The sequence below is a fragment of the Dermochelys coriacea genome, chromosome 28 (genome assembly GCF_009764565.3).
Source record: "Dermochelys coriacea isolate rDerCor1 chromosome 28, rDerCor1.pri.v4, whole genome shotgun sequence".
NCBI classification, from domain to species: Eukaryota; Metazoa; Chordata; order Testudines; family Dermochelyidae; genus Dermochelys; species Dermochelys coriacea.
Window position 1 is genome coordinate 1,367,141 of NC_050095.1, and position 22,273 is coordinate 1,389,413.

A 22,273-nucleotide genomic window follows, 5' to 3' on the forward strand; every position below is an offset into this window, starting at 1 on the left:
GTGCTCTGTGTCTCCCTCCCCCCCGCTGTGTGCTTTGTATGGGGGGGATTGTGTGTGCACTGTGGAAGGGGTTGTATTGTGAGGGTGTTGTTCACAGTTTTGCGGGGGGGTTGTGTTGTGCATATGTTGTGTGTGTGTTGTGTGCATACATATGTGTGTGGCTTATGTGTGCGTTCGGTGGGGGGTTGTGTTGTGCATATGTTGTGGGGGGGTATGTGTACATATCTGTGTGGGTTATGTGCGTTTGGTGGTGGTTCTGTTGCGTATGCATGTGTGTTATCTAGGGAGTTGTGTTCATGCTGTCCATGGAGTGGAGATTGTGTGTGGTCTGTGGTGGAGGTTGTGTGTTGTGAGTGGAGAGCAATGGTTATGTTGTGTGGGCTGTGTATATGGTGGGGGTTATGTGTGTGAAAGGTGGGGGTTGTGTGTGTGTGTTGTGTTGTGTGGGCTGTGTATATGTTGGGGGTTGTGTGTGTGTGTTGTGTGGGCTGTGTATATGGTGGGGGTTGTGTGTGTGAAGGGTGGGGGTTGTGTGTGTGTGTTGTGTTGTGTGGGCTGTGTATATGGTGGGGGTTGTGTGTGAGAAGGGTGGGGGTTGAGTGTGCGTGCTGTGTTGTGTGCTGTGTATTTGCTGGGGGTTGTGTGTGTGGAGGGCGGTGGGGGTTGTATGTTGTGTGTGGAGGGTCAGGGTTGTGTGTGTGCTGTGTATATGCAGGTGGTAGTGTGTCCAGATGGTGGGAGTTCTGTGTGTGCTGTGTACACGGTGACAGGTGTGTGTTGTGTTTGCTGTGTAAATGCTGAGGGTGTGTGTGCAGATGGTGGCAGTTGTGTGCATCTCCCAGCTCTGTGAGTTTCTTGTGTGGCCGACGTTGTGTACTCTGGGTGTGTGTGTTGTGTGTCCATGTCCCCAGTCCCTGTCTCTCCCCCGCAGGCTCTGGTCTGGCAAGTCCCATGGCTGGGGCCTGAAGGACCTGGGACAGCTGCATCCAGCCCCCCCCCCCGCCGCCCCCACCTGCGTCACTGTCGCAAAGGAAACCGGACACCACAACAGCACAACACACACGTGCCTTAGGAACACACCTCCCGCTCCTCCACTGAGCCACACAGCCCAGCCCAGGGCCCTGCCAAGATGGGAGAGAACCCAGGAGTCCTGGCTCCCAGCCCCACCATTCTAGCCCCCCAGCCCCCACACTCCCCAGAGCTGGGGAGAGAACCCAGGAGTCCTGGCACCCAGCCCCCCCTGCTCTAACCCACCAGCCCCTGCTCCCCTCCCAGAGCCGGGGGGAGAACCCAGGAGTCCTGGCTCCCAGCCCCCCCTGCTCTGACCACTAGGCCCCCTCCCCTCCCAGAGCCGGGAGAGAAGCCAGGAGTCCCAGGCTGTGGATCTGTGGCCCCCTGGCTCCAGATCAGGCTGTTCTCAGTGTGGGGCAGGGTGGGGGGGGGGGTGACAAGTCAGTGACTCAGAGGGGAAAAGACGCCCTGGCCTTTGAATGCCCCCCCCATGCCACATGTGTCTCACAGCGACAGACCCTGACACCGGACAGCTGGCAATGGGCTAAAATAGGAGGCAGCACATCAGCCCCCCCCCCAGCTGCTTCCCCCACTCCAACATTTCCCTGCTCAGCAGTTCCTCCCCCCTCCCCTCCCAGAGCTGGGGAGAGAACCCAGGAGTCCTGGCTCCCAGCCCCCCCTGCTCTAACCCACCAGCCCCCACTCCCCCGCCCCCAAGCCAGGGAGAGAACCCAGGAGTCCTGGCTCCCAGCCCCCCCTGCTCTAACCCACCAGCCCCCACCCCCCACCCCCAAGCCAGGGAGAGAACCCAGGAGTCCTGGCTCCCAGCCCCCCCTGCTCTAACCCACCAGCCCCCACCCCCCCCACCCCCAAGCCAGGGAGAGAACCCAGGAGTCCTGGCGCCCTGCCACCCCAGTAGTTCCCTGTCCCAGCGGGCCGGGATGATGATGTCTCAGTTTAATTTTAGGGGGCAATACCAGCGGCCTCGTGAAATAGCAGGCAGACTATGGGGGGGGGGCTGTCAAGGGAGGGGGCAGGGCCGGGCTGGGGGCTGCCAGGCGCCAGGGCAAATGCCTGGCCTACAATGCCCCTGGGGTGAGCGGAGGACACGGGCCTGGCCGGGCCTCCTGCCCCTCCTCCCTCCTCCTTCCCTCCCTCTTCCCCCACAATTGCCCCCTCTCCCCTCCCCTGCCTCCCCCCGTTCACCTCTCCCCCACCCTGTGCCCACCCCACTGCCACACCCCTTTCCCCAAGCTGGGGAAGGAAGTTAAGATAGTCGGGGGGGACATCTGCACTAGGGGAGCAAAGGGGGTCTGTAAGGGGCTCAGTGGATGGAGGGAGGCTGAGCCTGGGGGAGGGAAATACCGGGGCTCCCCCCTCAGCACGTCCTCGCCCCTCCCCCCACACCGGTAGGTTCCCCCTCCCGACCCCAATTCTAAGTGAAAGTCGGAGATTCCTACCGTGTTGCTAAAATTAGCCAGAAGGTCACCTTAACTGACCCCCCCCCCCAGAATCTCCCCATCAGATTTCCCCCTCCCCCACCTGTGCCCCCCACGAATCTCCCCCCGGCCCCCCCAGATGTTCTCCCACAGATCCCCCTCCAAATAACCACCCAGTCCCCCCGGAAATCTTTCCTGACACCCGCCCTCCCACCAAACACAACAAAACTTCCCACGCGCCATCCCGCGCCACCCCAGCAGGGGGCACCGTCTCCCCACTGAATTACTCCACCTGTGTGGATGAGGGACCAGAACCCAGGAGTCCGGGCTCCCACCCCCCCCTGCTCTAACCACCAGCCCCCACTCATCTTCCAGAGCCGGGGAGAGAACCCAGGAGTCCTGGCTACCATTCCCCCCTGCTCTAACCCACCAGCCCTCACTCATCTTCCAGAACTGGGGAGAGAACCCAGGAGTCCGGGCTCCCAGCACCCCCCCCCCCCCGCTCTAACCGCTAGCCCCTACTGCCCCCCTCCCCGAGCCGGGAACGGAACCCAGGAGTCCGGGCTCCCAGCCCCCCCCCCGCTCTAACCACCAGCCCCTACTCCCCTCCCAGAGCCGGGAGAGAACCCAGGAGTCCTGGCTCCCAGCCCCCCCCCGCTCTAAGCACCAGCCCCCACTCGTCTTCCAGAGCCGGGGAGAGAACCCAGGAGTCCTGGCTCCCAGCTCCCCCTGCTCTGATCCACCAGCCCCCACTCCCCTCCCAGAGTCAGGGAGAGAACCCAGGAGTCCTGGCTCCCAGCTCCCCCTGCTCTGATCCACCAGCCCCCACTCCCCTCCCAGAGTCAGGGAGAGAACCGAGGAGTCCGGGCTCCCAGACCCCCCCCCCGCTCTAACCCACCAGCCCCCACTCATCTTCCAGAGCCGGGGAGAGAACCCAGGAGTCCTGGCTCCCAGCGGCTCTAACCCATCAGCCCCCACTCCCCTCCCGGAGCTGGGGAGGGAACCCAGGCGTCCTGGCTCCCAGTCCCCCCCGCTCTAACCACCAGCCCCCACTCATCTTTCAGAGCCGGGGAGAGAACCCAGGAGTCCTGGCTCCCAGCCGACCCCTCCCTCCTGCGTTCTGGCTGGTGGGGAAATCACTGGGGCTGGAGCCAATCCGCGCCGTGGGGCGGGCTGCCTCTGGCCACCCGCAGCCGCTCAAGGACTCCCCGTCCCGGCCCCTGGCACACGCGTCCCGGTCCCGGTGCCGGCAGCCGCCTTGCCCGCCTCCGCCTTCCTCAGCTCCCCGCGGCCGGCGGCTCCCTCTCCCCGCCCGGTCGGTCCCCTTCCTCTTTCCCAGGCGCTCTCCGCCTTTCATTTCCCCTTTCCCCCGTTCCCTCCATCCGCTGCCCCTGGTGATTCCCCGGGCCTCCTGCCTTCACTCCTCCTTTCTCCCATTCTCCCGCTCCCGTCTTTCTTTTTTCATTCCCTCTTTCCCCTCTGCTCGCCCTTCCCCGTCCCCTTCTGGCTTCTCTTCTCCCTTCGGGTCTCCTCTAGTTCCCATTCCCTCTTTCTTTCTTTCTTTCTTATTTAATCCCTTTCTTTCTTTCTTTCTTTCTTTCTTATTTAATCCCTTTCTTTCTTTCTTTCTTTCTTTCTTTCTTTCTTTCTTTCTTTCTTTCTCCCCCCCCCTCCCCGCCCCAGGATCTCGGGTCAGGTCTAACAGACCGTCCTGGGGGCTCGACCTTTTCATTTCTTCGCACAAGACCCAAGGCGCGTCCCGTCCCCCCCGCCCCACCCGGGGGGGGTCTCTGTCCCTCCCGGGGCTCCGAGCCGCCGAGATGCCGGCGGGATTTCAGCAGATCAGCAGAGAGGAGGTAAAACCGGCCGGGTTGGAGGAGGGAGTGTGTGGCGGGAGGGGGTTGAGGCAGAGCAAGAATATGGGGCCGTGGGGGGGCTGTAAGGGGTGATGGGGACCTTGGGGGCCATCATGGGGCCATAAGGGGCCGTGGGGAGTGATGGGCCTGGGGGGTCAGTGTGGGGGCAGGTGGGGCCATGGGGGGGCAGCGTGGGGCTATGTGGGGCAGTGGGGAGCAATGGGGCTGGAAGGGCAGCATAGGGCTGTGAGGGGCAGTGGGGGGTGATGGAGGCCATGGGGGTCAGTGTGGGGCCATGGGGGACTGTGGGGAGCGATGGGGACTCTAGGGGGCAGCATGGGGCCGGGAAGCCAGTGGGCAGTGATGGGGCTGGGGGGTCAGTGTGGGGCCATGGGGGGGCAGCATGGGGCTGGGGGGGCATGGGGATGATGGGGGCAGCATGGGGCCATGAGGGGCGGTGGGGAGTGATGGGGGGGTCAGTGTTGGGCCATGGGGGCAGCATGGGCTGTGAGGGGTGATGGGGGGGCAGCATGTGGCCATGGGGGGCCGTGTGAGGAGTGCAGCTAGGACAGTGAGGGGGTGCCAAGTGGGGGGCAGAATAGGCCAGGTGGAAGGGGGGGACTGTGAGCTAAACTGGGGGTGCCTTGCAGGGGGTTGCATCCGTCCTGATTCTCCTTGAGCTTATTGAGTTTTGGAGGCAGCCTGTTCCCCACATTTAACGTCCCATCCCATCCCCCCCCCCCCAGCTCCCCTTCTCCCTGGCAATAGAATCCTGCCCCCCGGCCATGGCATTAACGAGGAAAACGTGGGGCTATTTATACTCCATCTATTGTGTAAGGGTGGGTGGGGGTGGGGGGCATGACCTGCCTCACGTGTCTGGACTGCCCTGGGTTATTCGTCATACGTGTGGGGGGAGGCACAGGGGCCTCTGGCTGATTATCTGGGACAAGCGGGAGTCTGTGGGATATGGGACATGCATGTCTGTTCTGCTGCCCGGATTCGGGGGCGGAGCAGTCTGTAGGGTGCATAGGACACGCGTGTGATGCCTGATCGATGTTACACAGCGGGCGGGTATTAGTGTGTCATACAGTCCAGGTGGGGCATATCTGCATGGTATCTAGCACACGGGTGTGACGCCGTGTGGCTGGACCGGGGGGGGCACACGGCCCACGGTGCATTCGTGTGTCTGTTGTATCGCTGGAGCCCCACTGAAGTCACCAGCCGTTCTGGTCAATTTCACGATTGAAAAAATCGTCAGTTTCATGATTTCAGCCCTGCTCTGAAGGCAGCGCAGAAGTAAAGGTGGCGATACCGCAACCCCCCCCAAATAACCTTGTGACCCGTCCTCCCCCCCCGCAACTCCCTTTTGGGTTAGGACCCCCAATTTGAGAAACGCTGGTCTCCCCGTGAAATCTGTATAGTATAAAGTAAAAGCACACAAAACATCAGATTTCATGGTGGGGGGGGCACCAGATTTCACTGTGGGGAGAGACCAGATTTCATGGGGGAGGAGACTGGATTTCACAGCAGGGAGACCAGATTTCACTATGGGGAGAGACCAGATTTAATGGGGGAGGAGACCGGATTTCACTGTGGGGAGAGACCAGATTTCATGGTGGGAGTCCGGATTTCACAGGGGGAGACCAGATTTCATCAGGGAGAAGACCAGATTTCACAGCAAGGAGACCAGATTTCATGGTGGGAGTCTGGATTTCACAGGGGGAGACCAGATTTCATGGGGAAGGAGACAGGATTTCACAGCAGGGAGACCAGATTTCACTGTGCGGAGAGACCGGATTTCACGGGGGAGGAGACCGGATTTCACGGGGGAGGGGAAGACCAGATTTTATGGTCCGTGATGAGTTTTTCATGGCCATGGATTTGGCAGGGCCCCGTTTCCAGCCCATGTGAGGAGTCTCTCTGTTACCTAGAACACACGTGTGATGCCGTGTCTCGGGTTGGTTACATAGCACAGGTATGGGAGAGTGGCTTTTGTTTCACGGGACAGGTGTGGGCCGTTGGGGAGCTGAGTTATATGGGACAAATGTATGGGGCTGTATATCTGGTCCGTGTTATATAGCATGCATGAGAGGGATAGTGAACCTATGTTATATAAAACACGTGTGGTCATCTGATATATGTTTTGTAGCATGTGGGGGGGTAGTGGTTTATAAGTCACATACATGTCCTATTTCAGAGTAGCAACCGTGTTAGTCTGTATTCGCAAAAAGAAAAGGAGGACTTGTGGCACCTTAGAGACTAACAAATTTATTAGAGCATAAGCTTTCGTGAGCTACAGCTCACTTCATCGGATGCAATTTTGAAGCACTTAGAGAAGAGGAAAGTTTCCCCTAGGCAGTTCTTAAGTATCTAGGGGGTGGGGTACGGGTGTATGATCATTGCAGAGCCCTAGAGGGCAGGTACGTGCAGGGGTCTGGACACAGAGAATGGCCGACACCCTGTTTCCTGGCCACTGATGGCCTGGGCCCTTCCCCCCTGCAAGGTGAGAGCTAAAGGGTTGGAGAGCAAAGGAATCAGGTGCCCTCCTGGCCCGGAAAGGGACAAAGCCCAGGGGCGGGGGGGGGGGGCTGGAGACAGTTTCAGTTTGGAGCTGGCTGGGGACATGGAGTGAAGTGCAGACGGGGTTGTCTGGCTCACTGCCCCCCAAAATGGACCCAGCTGAGGGGTCCTGTTCTCTGCACCTACAAGCTCTGTGTTGGACCATGTTCCTGTCGTCTAATAAACCTTCTGTGTTACTGGCTGGCTGGGAGTCACGTCTGACTGCAGAATTTGGGGGGGCAGGACCCTCTGGCCCCCCCCAGGACCCCGCCTGGGCGGACTCGCTGTGGGAAGCGCACGGAGGGGCACAGGAGGCTGGATGCTCCGAGGTCAGACCCAGAAGGTAGAAGCTGGGTGAGCTGTGCCCTGCAGGACACACAGCTCATCCGGCTTCCACCTTCCTGGGTTAGGGGGTGTGGGTGGGTGGTGGGGTGTCAGGACTGGATTAGGTGGGGCGGGTGGGTGGTGGGGCATCAGGCCCGGGTGAGGTGAGGTGGGGTGGGCGGGTGGTGGGGCGTCAGGCCCGGGTGAGGTGGCGCGGGTGGTGGAGCGATAAAACGTCTCTGTTCTGGAAAAGCTCAGGGGGTCACCTCAATCGGGGTGATTGTGCCCCACACATTTTTCCCTGCCCCCCATCAGCGACACTGAGGCAGTAGCCAGAGGGGAGTTTTCATGGGGGGGGCCCTATGGGGTTTGGGGGGGTTCGTACAATGGGTTGGGGGGCTGGTGGTGGAAACATGGCTCTGTCCGGGACATCGCCCCGGCCTCTGTACCAAGCTGGCAGAGAGGTGGGGGCCAGGGGCAGGTGTGTTACCCGTGTGGATACGGGGTAGCCGTGCAGCGCAGCCCCCTATTGGAGAGAATCAGGGTGTGTGTGTGTGTGTGTGTGTGATGCCCTCTGCTGGAGAGAATCAGGGTGTGTGTTTGTGTCACTGTGTGTTTGTGTGTGTTGTTGGTTGTTTGTGCACAGAGCACTGCCTCCTGCTGGAGGGAATTGGGGTGTGTGGTGTGCGTGTGTATGTGTTTGTAGAGCGCTATCCGTTGCTGAAGAGAATCAGGTGTGTGTGTGTGTGTGTGTGTGTTGTGTGTTGCACGTGCGCGACACCGGGAGCAAGGCCTTGAATTCAGTAGTGTGCACATAGCAGGTGGGGGCGCGGCCAGAAGGGTTTGGACTGTGATTTGCCCCCCGGTCTGTTTGTATAAGGCAGGATTTGCATACAGGCCTGGGGTGTGCGTGTGTGACTCATTTGTGCACAGGTGTGCATGTGCAGGATGCTCTGTGTGTTTGCACGGAGGAATGGGGTGTGTATTGAAGGGGGGGCTCTGGGCCCCCAGCCGTGCCCCAGGTGCAGGGGGGTTGATACCTGCAGCCCGGCCCCCAGGCTCAGCCCAAGGGTCTCCCACCAGACCCCAGCCAGCCAGCCCCCCACCGGGGCAGGGGCCTGTCCCCTCTAGGGGGCGCTGGCTCCCCCCTGCCCCATTCCCCGCCCCCCCTGAGCCAGCCAGGCCCCGCCCTGGGGACGGGTGGGAGCCAGCGCCCCCTAGAGGGTCAGGCCCCTGCCCCAGTCCCCGCTTCCCTGAGCCAGCCAGGCCCTGCCCTGGGACTTAGGGGAGGCGTGGGGGGGGGCACTGTTTACATTTCCTGGGTTTCCCAGCTCTGGGGCTTTTCCTAATAAGGGCTTTTTTTCGACTGAGGCTTCTCTGGGGCAGGGCCCAGGCCCTTCACGGCCATCAGTGTGAGAACGTGGGGGGGGGGGATGGGAAGGGATCAGGCCCCCCTGTTTTATTATCATTCCCCCCACACACACACAGTGATAGGGGGGTGCTGGTCCTCAATATTTCAGAGGAGCCCACCACCGACCCCCAGGGGGCCTCTGTCACCAGTGCCCAGGGGGTCAGCACTGGGGCTGGGAGGGAAGGGTAGACGGGGCGTGTGTATGCAGAGGGCGCCCCAAATCCATGCTCCCCCCCCCAGCCCCCATTGGGAAATATGGCCTTTTCGGGGTCTGCCCATGCAGAGGGAGCAGCAGATGAAATCAGAGGTGGGTTTTTTTTGCGGCGGGGGGGCACAGCATTGGAGCAGAGAGTGAATTAATGAAACTTCAGCGCCCACTCCCCCCCATTTGACAGAGGGGGGAAACTGAGGCATTTAAAGGGGAAGGGTCTCAGACATGCAGACAGGAACCCAGGAGTCCTGGCTCCCAGCCCCGCTTGCTCTAACCCACCAGCCCCCACTCCCCTCCCAGAGCTGGGGAAAGAACCCAGGAGTCCTGGCTCCCAGCCCCCCCTGCTCTAACCCACCAGCCCCCAATCCCCTCCCAGAGCTGGGAAGAGAACCCAGGAGTCCTGGCTCCCAGCCCCACCCCGCTCTAACCACGACACCCCATTCCCCTCCCAGAGCCAGGCAGAGAACCCAGGAGTCCTGGCTCCCAGCCCCACCCCGCTCTAACCACGAGACCCCATTCCCCTCCCAGAGCCAGGCAGAGAACCCAGGAGTCCTGGCTCCCAGCCCCCCTCCACCCTATCTCTCTCCCTCCCCCACTCGGAGGTGCAGCCGTGCCTGATTCAATACCAAACTGCCCCAACCCCTTGTCTGCCAGCTGCAGATGTACCCTGCCCTGTAAGTCGGGCCACAGGGGTGGGGTACGTGGTTTGCAATTGTTTCTCACTCAATCTGTGCAGCACCCGGCGCGACAGGGCCCCAATCTCGGTCGGGGGAGGGTCTGGGCTTCGCCTGGTGCGACGGGGCCCCAATCTCGGTCAGGGGGGGGGTCTGGGCAGCGCCCGGCGCGACGGGGCCCTGATCTCGGTGCGGGGGGGGTCATGTGGAAAGCAGAACTGGAAGCAGATGGTGGCAGGGGATTCGAACAGGTCAGGCTTAGTCAGAGGACAGGGGGACGTGCCAGCTCGCGAAATCCTTAGGTGTTTGCACCGGAGGGGGACACTACCCCTCTTCCGTCGTGCGAGGCGGCGCAAGCCCCTGTGGGTTTGCACGAGGCTTTACCTCCTCTCCGTCGTCACGAAGAAGCCCGGTAAACCTGGGCACCTTTGCACGGGGCCATGCAACTTTCAGTGTTTGGCCTGGGGCTTTGCCCTCCTGGTGCTGCGAACTGCCCTGCAGCAGTGCCGGGTGTGCAGGGAGAGATGGGGTTCCCCCCCCACGGCTCCCCGGGGGTGCGGGTCAGCTCACCTGCAGGGGGCGCCGCTTGTGTCTCTGCAGGGGGACGAAGTCCCGCGGGAAGCCAGACCGGGGATAACCTCGACCCTGGTGTTGTCGGTTTTCACGGCCGTGCTGGGGTCCCTGCAGTGTGGGTACAACATCGGTGTCATAAATGCCCCCCAAAAGGTAAGAGATTCCCCCTCAATGTGCTTTCCCCTCTAGGGGGCGCTGGCTCCCCTCCGGCCCCAGGGCGGGGACTGGCGGGCTCAGGGGGGGCAGGGAATGGGGCAGGGGGCCTGTCCCCTCTAGGGGGTGCCGGCTCCCCTCCGGCCCCAGGGTGGGGACTGGCGGGCTCAGGGGGGGCGGGGAATGGGGCAGGGGGCCTGTCCCTTCTAGGGGGCACCGGCTCCCGTCCAGCCCCGGGGCAGGGAAGCTGAGAACTGTTTCGGATCAGTGCAGAGGGGAGGGGGGGCCCCAGTGAGGGGCATCGGGAATCGACCCCTTTTCTCTGCCCCCCACCCCGACCCTGCCCAGATCATCGAACAGAACTACAACGCCACCTGGCTGGCACGGCACAACTCGACAATCGACCTGTCCACGCTCACCACCCTCTGGTCCCTGTCGGTCGCCATCTTCTCCATCGGGGGCATGATCTCCTCCTTCCTGGTGGGGGTCGTCTCCGAGTGGCTGGGCAGGTAACGCCTCTCTGCCGCCCGCTGCGGGGGGCGCTCTGGGCGGCGCTAGGGGGCGTGGTGGGGCAGGGAGCGGGGGCTCGGCAGGGAGCGCTCTCCCCGGCAGGCGGGGCTAGCCACAGGGCGGACGATTAGGGGCCTACGGTGGGCAGGGGAGCGGGCGGGGGGCTCAGCAGAGGGGGCTCTCCCCCGGCAGGCGGGGCTGGCCCCAAGGTGGTGCTAGGGGGCGCGGTGGGGCAGGGAGTGGGGGGCTCGGCAGGGGGCGCTCTCCCCCTGCAGGCGGGGCTGGCCCCAGGGGGCATGGTGGGGCAGGGAGCGGGGCGGGGGGCTCGGCAGGGAGCGCTCTCCCCCGGCAGGCGGGGCTGGCCCCAGGGCGGCGCTAGGGGGCACGGTGGGGCAGGGAGCGGGGCGGGGGGCTCAGCAGGGGGCGCTGTGCTGTGGGGTGGGGCAGCCAGCAGGGGGTGCTGTCTGCCCCCGGACACCCCTGGGGCCTCCCCCGTCATCAGTCTGTGCAGGGGGGGGCGCAGGGCACATGGGGCTGGTGCCCTGCGTGTCTCACCCTCTCTCCCCTCTCGCGCCCCCCAGGAAGCGGGCCATGATCATCAATAACGCCCTGGCCTTCCTGGGCGGGGCCCTCATGGGCCTGGCCAAGATGGGCTACTCCTACGAGATGATGATCCTCGGGCGGTTCCTGATTGGGGCCTACTCAGGTAACGGACAGCGCCCCTCAACCAATCGGAGGGTGGGGCCCCTGGGCGGATGGGTGGGGTGGTGGATGCCGGGGGATGTAGGATGGGGGGCGGGGGTGCCATGGGGGACAGGTGGTACCATGGGTGGGGGGGAACCTGGGTGGATGGGTGGGCTGCTGGATGAGGGGGTGCCATGGGGGACGGGGGTGCATGGGTGGGTGGGCTGGTGGATGCCGGGGGATGTAGGATAGGTGGGTGCCATAGGGGATGGGGGGTGCCATGGGTCGGTGGGGTGGTGGATGCTGGGGGATGTCAGGTGGGGGGGTGCCAGAGGGGACGGGGGTGCCGTAGGTGGGTGGATGCCGGGTGGGGGGGTGGGTAAGCTGGGATCTGGGTGGATGAGCAGTGGGTGCTGTGGGGTGCGGTTGGCTGGGTGGGAACCCCAGGGTGCTGTAGGCTGGGTACCCCGGGACCTGGGTGGGGGCCGTCATTGGGTTCTGCATGTCACAAGTACCACCCCCCCACTTCCCGCCATGGCTCAGTCATTAGCATACCAGCCCCACCTCTTAAAGGGGGTGCTTTGTAGGGGACGGGGGGACCACAACCCTCTGCCTCGACTCCCCACCCCACAGACCTAGGAGGCCCCCCCCCATCCTAGTAATCTGCTGTTCCCCTCCCCTCCCCTCTCCCCCAGGGCTGGTTTCTGGCTTGGTCCCCATGTACGTGGGTGAAATTTCCCCCACCCACCTGCGGGGGGCGCTGGGGACCCTGCACCAGCTGGCCCTCGTCATCGGGATACTCATTGCCCAGGTAACAAGCCCGTGCGGGGGCTCGGCAGCGGGCGGGCGGGGGGCCGGCAGGGGGCGCCGCGATGCCATCTCTCCCTCCCTCTCTCTCCGCCCCCCGGCAGGTGTTCGGGCTGGACTCCCTGCTCGGCACCCCCGAGCTCTGGCCCCTGCCTGGGGTGACCGTGGCCCCGTCGGCCCTGCAGCTGGTGCTTCTCCCCTTCTGCCCCGAGAGCCCCGGTACCTCCACATCATCCGCAACAAGGAGTCCAAGGCCAAAGAGGTGAGTGCCCCCGCGAGCCCTCGCGCCCCCATGCCCGCCTGTCCGTCCCGCCTCCCTCGCCCGCCCCCATGCGCCGCTGCCCGTCACCCCTCTTCCGCCCGCCTGTCCGTCCCTCCCCTCTTCCGCCGCCTGTCTGTCCTCCCCTCGCCCCCCCCCATGCGCCCGCCTGCCCGTCCCTCCCCTCTTCCGCCCGCCTGTCCGTCCCTCCCCTCTTCCGCCCGCCTGCCCGTCCCGCCCTCCCCTCTTCCGCCCGCCTGTCTGTCCCTCCCCTCGCCCGCCCCCATGCGCCCGCCTGCCCGTCCCTCCCCTCTTCCGCCCGCCTGTCCGTCACTCCCCTCTTCCGCCCGCCTGTCTGTCCCTCCCCTCGCCCGCCCCCCATGCGCCCGCCTGCCCGTCACTCCCCTCTTCCGCCCGCCTGTCTGTCCCTCCCCTCGCCCGCCCCCATGCACCCGCCTCCCCGTCCCTCCCCTCTTCCGCCCACCTGCCCGTCCCGCCCTCCCCTCTTCCGCCCGCCTGCCCGTCCCGCCCTCCCCTCGCCCGCCCCCCATGCGCCCGCCTGCCCGTCACTCCCCTCTCCGCCCGCCTGCCCGTCCCGCCCTCCCCTCTTCCGCCGTGTCTGTCCCTCCCCTCGCCCGCCCCCCATGCGCCCGCCTGCCCGTCCCTCCCCTCTTCCGCCCACCTGCCCGTCCCGCCCTCCCCTCTTCCGCCCGCCTGCCCGTCCCGCCCTCCCCTCGCCCGCCCCTCTTCCGCCCGCCTGTCCGTCCCTCCCCTCTTCCGCCCGCCTGTCCGTCCCTCCCCTCTTCCGCCCGCCTGCCCGTCCCGCCCTCCCCTCGCCCGCCCGCCTGTCTGTCCCTCCCCTCGCCCGCCCCCCATGCGCCCGCCTGCCCGTCCCTCCCCTCTTCCGCCCGCCTGCCCGTCCCTCCCCTCTTCCGCCCGCCTGCCCGTCCCTCCCCTCGCCCGCCCCCCATGCGCCCGCCTGCCCGTCCCTCCCCTCTTCCGCCCGCCTGCCCGTCCCTCCCCTCTTCCGCCCGCCTGCCCGTCCCGCCCTCCCCTCTTCCGCCCGCCTGCCCGTCCCGCCCTCCCCTCGCCCGCCCCCATGCGCCCGCCTGTCCGTCCCTCCCCTCGCCCGCCCCCATGCGCCCACCTGCCCGTCCCTCCCCTCTTCCGCCCGCCTGTCCGTCCCTCCCCTCTTCCGCCCGCCTGCCCGTCCCGCCCTCCCCTCGCCCGCCCTCCTGTCTGTCCCTCCCCTCGCCCGCCCCCATGCGCCCGCCTGCCCGTCCCTCCCCTCTTCCGCCCGCCTGCCCGTCCCTCCCCTCTTCCGCCCGCTGTCTGTCCCTCCCCTCGCCCGCCCCCCATGCGCCCCGCCTGCCCGTCCCTCCCCTCTTCCGCCGCCTGCCCGTCCCGCCCTCCCTCGGCCCGCCCCCCATGCGCCCGCCTGCCCGTCACTCCCCTCTTCCGCCCGCCCCGTCCCTCCCCTCTTCCGCCCGCCTGTCTGTCCCTCCCCTCGCCCGCCCGCATGCGCCCGCTCCCGTCCCTCCCTCTTCCGCCCACCTGCCGTCCCTCCCTCTTCGCCGCCTGTCTGTCCCCCTCGCCCGCCACCCCATGCGCCCGCCTGCCCGTCCCTTCCCTCTTCCGCCCGCCTGCCCGTCCCGCCCTCCCCTCTTCCGCCCGCCTACCCGTCCCGCCCTCCCCTCGCCCGCCCCCATGCGCCCGCCTGTCCGTCCCTCCCCTCGCCCGCCCCCCATGCGCCCGCCTGTCCGTCCCTCCCCTCTTCCGCCCACCTGTCTGTCCCTCCCCTCTTCCGCCCACCTGCCCGTCCCGCCCTCCCCTCGCCCGCCCCCATGCGCCCGCCTGCCCGCCCCCCATGCGCCCGCCTGCCCGTCCCGCCCTCCCCTCGCCCGCCCCCATGCGCCCGCCTGCCCGTCCCGCCCTCCCCTCGCCCGCCCCCCATGCGCCCGCCTGCCCGTCCCTCCCCTCTTCCGCCCACCTGTCTGTCCCTCCCCTCGCCCGCCCCCCATGCGCCCGCCTGCCCGTCCCTCCCCTCTTCCGCCCGCCTGCCCGTCCCGCCCTCCCCTCGCCCACCCCCATGGGCCCGCCTGCCCGTCCCTCCCTCTTCCGCCCCGCCTGTCTCGTCCCTCCCCTCGCCCGCCCCATGCGGCCCGCCTGCCCGTCCCCTCCTCCCTCGCCCGCCCCCCATGCGCCCGCCTGCCGTCCCTCCCTCGCGCCCCCCCATGGGCCGCCTGTCCGTCCCCCCCTCTTCCGCCCGCCTGCCCGTCCCGCCCTCCCCTCGCCCGCCCCTCTTCCGCCCGCCTGTCCGTCCCTCCCCTCTTCCGCCCACCTGTCTGTCCCTCCCCTCTTCCGCCCGCCTGCCCGTCCCGCCCTCCCCTCTTCCGCCCGCCCTGCCGTACCCCCCTCCCCTCGCCCGCCCCCCATGCGCCCACCTGCCGTCACCCCTCTTCCGCCCGCCTGTCTGTCCCTCCCCTCGCCCGCCATGCGGCCGCCTGCCGTCCCTCCCCTCTTCCGCCGCCTCCTGTCTGTCCCCCCCTCGCCCGCCACCATGCGCCGCCTGTCCGTCCCTCCCCTCTTCCGCCCGCCTGCCCGTCCCGCCCTCCCCTCGCCCGCCCCCATGCGCCCGCCTGCCCGTCACTCCCCTCTTCCGCCCACCTGTCTGTCCCTCCCCTCTTCCGCCCGCCTGTCTGTCCCTCCCCTCACCCGCCCCCCATGCGCCCGCCTGTCCGTCCCTCCCCTCTTCCGCCCGCCTGCCCGTCCCGCCCTCCCCTCGCCCGCCCCCATGCGCCCGCCTGCCCGTCCCTCCCTCTTCCGCCCGCCTGCCCGTCCCGCCCTCCCCTCGCCCACCCCCATGGGCCCGCCTGCCCGTCCCTCCCCTCTTCCGCCCGCCTGCCCGTCCCGCCCTCCCCTCGCCCACCCCCATGGGCCCGCCTGCCCGACCCTCCCCTCTTCCGCCCGCCTGTCCGTCCCTCCCCTCGCCCGCCCCCATGCGCCCGCCTGCCCGTCCCGCCCTCCCCTCGCCCGCCCCCCCCATGCGCCCCCGCTGCCGTCCCTCCCCTCCCGCCCCCATGGGCCGCCTGTCCGTCCCTCCCCTCGCCGCCCCTGCCGCCCGCCCTCCCCTCGCCCCCCCCATGCGCCCGCCTGTCCGTCCCTCCCCTCTTCCGCCCGCCTGCCCGTCCCGCCCTCCCCTCGCCCGCCCCCCATGCGCCCGCCTGTCCGTCCCTCCCCTCTTCCGCCCGCCTGCCCGTCCCGCCCTCCCCTCTTCCGCCCGCCTGCCCGTCCCGCCCTCCCCTCGCCCGCCCCCATGCGCCCGCCTGCCCGTCCCTCCCCTCTTCCGCCCGCCTGCCCGTCCCGCCCTCCCCTCGCCCGCCCCCATGCGCCCGCCTGCCCGTCCCTCCCCTCTACGCCCGCCTGCCCGTCCCGCCCTCCCCTTGCCCGCCCCCCATGCGCCCGCCTGCCCGTCACTCCCCTCTTCCACCCGCCTGCCCGTCCCGTCCTCCCCTCGCCCGCCCCCCATGTGCCCGCCTACCCGTCCCTCCCCTCTTCCGCCCACCTGTCTGTCCCTCCCCTCGCCCGCCCCCATGCGCCCTCCTGCCCGTCCCTCCCCTCTTCCGCCCACCTGCCCGCCCGCCTGCCCGTCCCGCCCTCCCCTCGCCTGCCACCCCATGCGCCCGCCTGCCCGTCCCGCCCTCCCCTCGCCCGCCCCCCATGCGCCCGCCTGTCCGTCCCTCCCCTCTTCCGCCCGCCCCCTCACCCATCCGCCCGCCTGTCCGTCCGTCCTTCCCTCCCCTCGTCACCCCCCATCCGCCCACCGCCCGTCCCTCTCCTCTTCCGCCCGCCGCCCGCCCAATTGTCCGTCCCTCCCCTCGCCCGCACCCCCATCCGCCCGTCTGTCGTCCCTCTCTCTTCCGCCCGCCGCCGGCCCGCCTGTCACCGTCCCTCCCCTCGCTGCCCCCCATCACCCCCCTGCCATCCCTCCCCTCTTCCGCCCACCCATCTGTCCCTCCCTAGGCCCGCCCCCCCATCCGCCCGCCTGCCCGCCCAATTGTCCGTCCCTCCCCTCTTCCGCCCGCCCCCTCACCCATCCACCCTTCTGCCTGCCCCCTCGCCCATTCGCCCGCCCGTCTGTCCGTCCCTCCCCTCTTCCGCCCGCCTGCCTGTCCCGCCCTCCCTCGCCCGCCCCATGCGCCCGCCCCGTCCCTCCCTCTTGCCTGCCCCTCACCCATCGCCCGCTTGTCCGTCCGTCCCTCCCTCCCCTCGTCCACCCCATCCGCCCAGGTCCGTCACTCCCCTCTTCCGCCTGCCCGTCCGCCCTCCCTCGCCCGCCCCATGCGCCTGCCTGCCGTCCCTCCCCTCTTCGCCCGCCTGTCACGTCCCGTCCCTCTCCGCGCCCCATGCGCCCGCCTGTCCGTCCCACCCTCCCCCTCGCCCGCCCCCCATGCGCCCGCCTGCCCGTCCCTCCCCTCTTCCGCCCGCCTGCTGCTCGTCCCGCCTCCCCTCGCCCGCCCTCCATGCGCCGCCTGCCTATCCCTCCCTCTTCCGCCCGCCTGCCTCCCTCCCCCCCTCGCCGCCCCCATGCGCCCGCCTGTCCGTCCCTCCCCTCTTCGCCGCCTGTCCGTCCGTCCCCTCGCCCGCCACCCCCCCCCCACGCCGCCCGCCCCCGCCCATCTGTCCGCCTCCCTCGCTGCCCCCCCATCTGCCCGCATGCACGTCCTCCCCTCTTCGCCGCCCGCCCCTCACCCATCCGCCCCCCGTCTGTCCCCCCTCCCCTTGCCCGCCCCCGCATCCGCCGCTGCCCGTCCCTTCCCCGCCCGCCCCCCATCGCATCTGTCCGCCGCCTGTCATTCCCTCCCCTTCGCCCGCACCCCCCATCCGCCGCACCTGTCCGTGCTCTCTGTCCCTCCCTCCCTCGCCCGCCCCCCATCCACCCCCGTGCCCCCCCCGCCCCTCCCCGCCCCCCTCACCCATCTCCGCCCGCCTGCCCCCCCATCTGCCCGCCCCTCCCCTCTTCCGCCCGCCCCGTCACCCATCCGCTCGTCTGTCCGTCCCTCCCCTCTTCCGCCCGCGCAACCGCCTGTCTGTCCGTCCATCTCCCCGTCCCTTTATCTATCCACCCATCCCTCCAACTCTGTGGTTCTCACCCTATTTACCATTCTGGGCCAATCCAATACTATGTCGATGGCCCTGGGAACGTCACGTGGGCCGCAGCTCTGTGCTGATTGGGTGGCAAGTGGCCTGCGGGCCTCTGTTTGAGAACCACGGCTCTAACTGACCTCGCCCTTCCAAATCCTACCTACCTGGCCACCACCCCCTCTTCTTCATCCCTCCATACGTCCCTCCCCTCCGCCATCCGTCCCTTCTATCGCCCAGCCCCGTAGCGATCCATCTCTCTGTCTCCCAATCCAGGCATCATCCATTGCTCCCCCACCCATCTGTCCACCCCAACCATCCATCCGTCCCCGTCTATTGACCCATCCCTCCATCCATCCTCTTATCGATCCAGCCCTCCGTCTCCCAATCCAGGCATCATCCATTCCTCCCCCCACGCATCTGTCCCTCCTTCCCTCCCCATCTGTCCACCCCCAACCCATCCATCCGTCCCCGTCTATTGACCCATCCCTCCCCATCCTCTTATCGATCCAGCCCTCCGTCTCCCCAATCCAGGCATCATCCATTGCTCCCCCAACCCATCTGTCCCTCCTTCCCTCCCCATCTGTCCCCCCCCAACCCATCCATCCGTCCCCATCTATCGCCCAGCTCCGTAGCGATCCAGCCCTCCGTCTCCCAATCCAGGCATCATCCATTGCCCCCCACCCATCTGTCCCTCCTTCCCTCTCATGTCCACCCCCAACCCATCCATCCATCCCCATCTATTGACCCATCTCCTTATCTATCCAGCCCTCCGCTCCCCAACAGGCATCATCCATTGCTCCCCCCACCCATCTGTCCCTCCTTCCCTCCCCATCTGTCCACCCCAACCCATCCATCCATCCCCATCTATTGACCCATCTCCTTATCTATCCAGCCCTCCGTCTCCCAATCCAGACATCATCCATTCCTCCCCCCACCCATCTGTCCACCCCAACCCATCCATCCGTCCCCATCTATCGCCCAGCCCCGTAGCGATCCACCTCCGTCTCCCAATCCAGGCATCATCCATTGCTCCCCCCACCCATCTGTCCCTCCTTCCCTCTCCATCTGTCCACCCCCAACCCATCCATCCATCCCCATCTATTGACCCATCTCCTTATTATCCAGCCCTCCGTCTCCCCAATCCAGACATCATCCATTCCTCCCCCCACCCCACTGTCTACCCCCAACCCATCCATCCATCCATCCCCTTATTGATCCATCCCTCCATCTCCCCAATCCATGCATCATCCATTGCTCCCCCAACCCATCTGTCCCTCCTTCCCTCCCCATCTGTCCACCCCCAACCCATCCATCCATCCCCATCTACCTACCTACCCATCCATCTACCCTCCCAACCCATTCCTCCATCCCCATCTACCTACCTACCCATCTGTCCATCCCCAACCTATCCATCCTTCCCCATCTTCCTACCCATCCATCCCCATCTACCTACCCATCTGTCCACCCCCACCCATCCATCCACCTCGCCATCTGTCCACCCCCACGCATCCCACTATTAATCCATCTGTCCATCGCCCCAATCCCTCCCTCCCATCTATCCATGCCCCATCCATCCCTCTGTCCATCACTGCCACATCCCTCACTCTCCCCGCGCCGGCAGGTTTGAAGCGGCTGACGGGGAGCGGCGATGTGAGCGAGGCGCTGTCCGAGATGAAGGAGGAGAAGCGGCGCATGGACATGGAGCGCAAGGTCTCCATCGCCCAGCTCTTCCGCTGCCGGATCTATCGCCAGCCACTGCTGATTGCCGTGGTGCTCCAGCTCTCCCAGCAGCTCTCCGGCATCAACGCGGTGAGGGGGGGGGGGGTCGGGGCTTGGCTCACGGAGGAGCCGGGGGAAGATGGGGTCAGGTGTGGAGCTTGGTTGGAGGGTGGAGCTTTGGGGAGATAGTGGGAGGAACCTGAGGAAATGGAGGTGGAGCTTGGCCGGGACCTGAGAGCTCCGGGGTGGAGGTTGGCTGGGGACGGACCTTGCTGGGGGTGAGGCCTGGGAGAATTGGGGCAGAGCCTGGTTGGAAGAGATGGGGGTGGAGCAATGATGAGAGAGATAGGGTGGAACTTGCTGGCGGTGGGGCCTGGGGGATTTGGGGCAGAGCGTGGATAGGGGTGGATGGTGCTTGGGGACAGAGTCTGGCGGGGAGCTTGGTTGGGGGGAGGAGCCTGGGGGATGGGGTGGAGCCTGAAGAAGAAGAGGGATCAAAGTGAGACCCCATGGGATCGGGGGGGAGGGGGAGTCCAACTAGGGCTGGCTCTGACCCCCACTTCTCTGCCCCCCAGATATTCTATTATTCCACCAGTATCTTTGAGTCGGCCGGGCTGGAGCAGCCCGTGTTTGCCACGATTGGCGCTGGGGCCATCAACGCCGCCGTCACCGTTGTTTCGGTAAGACATTCCCCCCCTCACCCCCTGCCAGCTGCCTCTTCGGGGGTGGGGGCATCCACATCCCACCCCTCCCAAATCTTATATCGGTCCCCCTTGTCTCTCCCTCCCCACAAGCTGTTCCTGGTGGAGCGGGCAGGCCGCCGGACACTGCACCTGGTGGGGCTGGCAGGCATGATGGTGTGCGCCGTGGTGATGACGGTGGCGTTGGTGTATTTGGTGAGCAGGCGGGAAGTGGGGAGTGGGAGCCTAGGGGTGAGCATGGCCCCCCCCAAGGCTGCACTGGGGCAGCGGCACTGACAGCCACCCCGCCCCTGGTGGCACCGCAATACGGCTTCTAAGCCTTGTCTCTCTCTCCTGCCAGGAGCGGGTGCCGGCCACGAGCTACATCAGCATGGTGGCCATCTTCGGCTTCGTGGCTTTCTTTGAGATTGGGCCGGGGCCCATCCCGTGGTTCATCGTGGCCGAGCTCTTCAGCCAGGGGCCCCGCCCGGCGGCCATAGCGGTGGCCGGGTGCTGCAACTGGACCTGCAACTTCATCATCGGCATGGCCTTCCCGTCCATGGCGGTGAGTGCGCCCACACAGGTGGGGGGGGGGGGGTGCAAAGCAACCCTCGGACACACCCGCAATGCCACACAAGCGTGTGTAGACATGCATGAGCACGCAGGCACCAGAATAGTGAATGCTGGCCGTTACAACTGGGAATATGCCCACTGGCAGGGGGGGGCAGGGACCCACAACAGGGCCGGGCCCAAGACTGGCTCCCAGGCGGGAGCAGGGCTGGGAGTGGGAACAAGCCAGCGTTAGGAGCAACTGCAGCCACGGGGGAGCAAATGGCGTCTCACATGCGCTCGCTGGCAAAACCAGCCCGCACCTCCCTTTGCATCCAGCACTCACCCCTCCTCTCCTCTCCCATAGGACCTCTGCGGGCCATACGTCTTCCTCATCTTCGCGGCTCTCCTCCTGGGTTTCTTCCTCTTCACCTACTTCAAAGTCCCTGAGACGCGGGGCCGGACCTTCGATCAGATCGCTGCCGCCTTCCGACGCACCCCGTCTCTGTTAGACCACGAAGTCAAACCCTCCACTGAGCTGGACTGTCTGGGGCCAGACGACAATGCCTGACCCAGGGCAGGAGCCACCGGCCAGAGAGAGAGAGAGACAGAGAGACAAGAGGAATGTAACCGTAACCAAGCACTTTAATGACACAGGAAGGTTTAGAGATTTTTAGATTAGTTGTTTTGTTTTTAGATTTGTGGGTTTTATTTTTAAGATTATATATATATATATATATATATATATATATATATATATATATATATATATATATATATAGCGCGCGAGAGAGTGATTGTGGGGTGTGTGTGTGTGTGGTGTGTGTGTGTGTGTGTGTGTGTGTGTATGTATCAGGGGCATGGAGATAAAGTTGTGTTGGGAGCTGCGGAAGGAGCACCTGGAGGAGAATCCAGCTCAGCTGGTTGCCTGCTCTTGGAATTGGAGGCAGGGAAAGACCACCCCAAGACCATATCCAGCAGCTGGAACATGTTCAGGCTTTCTCGAGCAGCGTATGAGAGTAGTAGGCTCCAAAATTGTTGACTCCAATGGGATTCTGCGTCGATTCAGAGACAGGAGACTTTTTTCTATCGATGAGAAGGTAGGAGGAGGATGCAACTACAACTGGCAAAAGGCCCCTCAAAGCTCATTGGATATGTGTTGGTGGCCAGCAGAAGACAAGATGCTATGAAGACTCTGCTCAGCAGCCCAGGACAATTTGCTAGTTAAAGACGGTGGGATCATTGGTTGGTTTGGTTTTTTAAAGAAGGACGTAAATACAGAAGCCGCCAGAACAGAGTTGTTATAATTACTGCTCTCCATTTCGGCTGCTGGATGATCGATGGAAGTCTGAAGACAGCCAGTTGAGTTGACCCACAAAGACCAACCTTGCTAAAATTTTAGTGATTAGACCCGACACTCCATCATGCCAGCTGTTTTGGGTGGGACAAAAGAAGAACCTGTTTAAGCAGATCACAGGCACAAGAGATCAATAGCTGTGCTTGAAGACAGTTTATGGATGAAGCCAGGAAGCTTCTGAACAGTTAGTAGGATCTGAGAGAGTTTGTTTTGTAATTAACGGAGGCGCTTGTCTTCATGTCAGGGACACATGGAGAGGCATTATGTGACCTTTTGTATTTCAGCGAGAAGAATGTAAGTAATTCTTTGTATATAAAGGACAGAGTCAAACAGAGGCCAGTGTGATTGTGTT

The 22,273-nt window shown here is 65.5% G+C and overlaps 1 protein-coding gene across 1 annotated transcript; it reads left to right on the forward strand.

The window, feature by feature from the left end:
- The first annotated feature begins 3,566 nt into the window (after positions 1 to 3,566).
- SLC2A4 (solute carrier family 2 member 4) lies at positions 3,567 to 21,305 on the forward strand. The gene is given in 12 exon segments (XM_038386261.2): positions 3,567 to 4,306; positions 10,086 to 10,211; positions 10,560 to 10,720; positions 11,303 to 11,427; positions 12,101 to 12,216; positions 12,317 to 12,422; positions 12,425 to 12,478; positions 19,238 to 19,425; positions 19,911 to 20,015; positions 20,130 to 20,231; positions 20,377 to 20,580; positions 20,932 to 21,305. Coding segments are annotated over 12 exon segments (1,527 nt in total). The 5' UTR covers positions 3,567 to 4,270; the 3' UTR covers positions 21,136 to 21,305.
- The last annotated feature ends 968 nt before the right edge of the window (positions 21,306 to 22,273 follow it).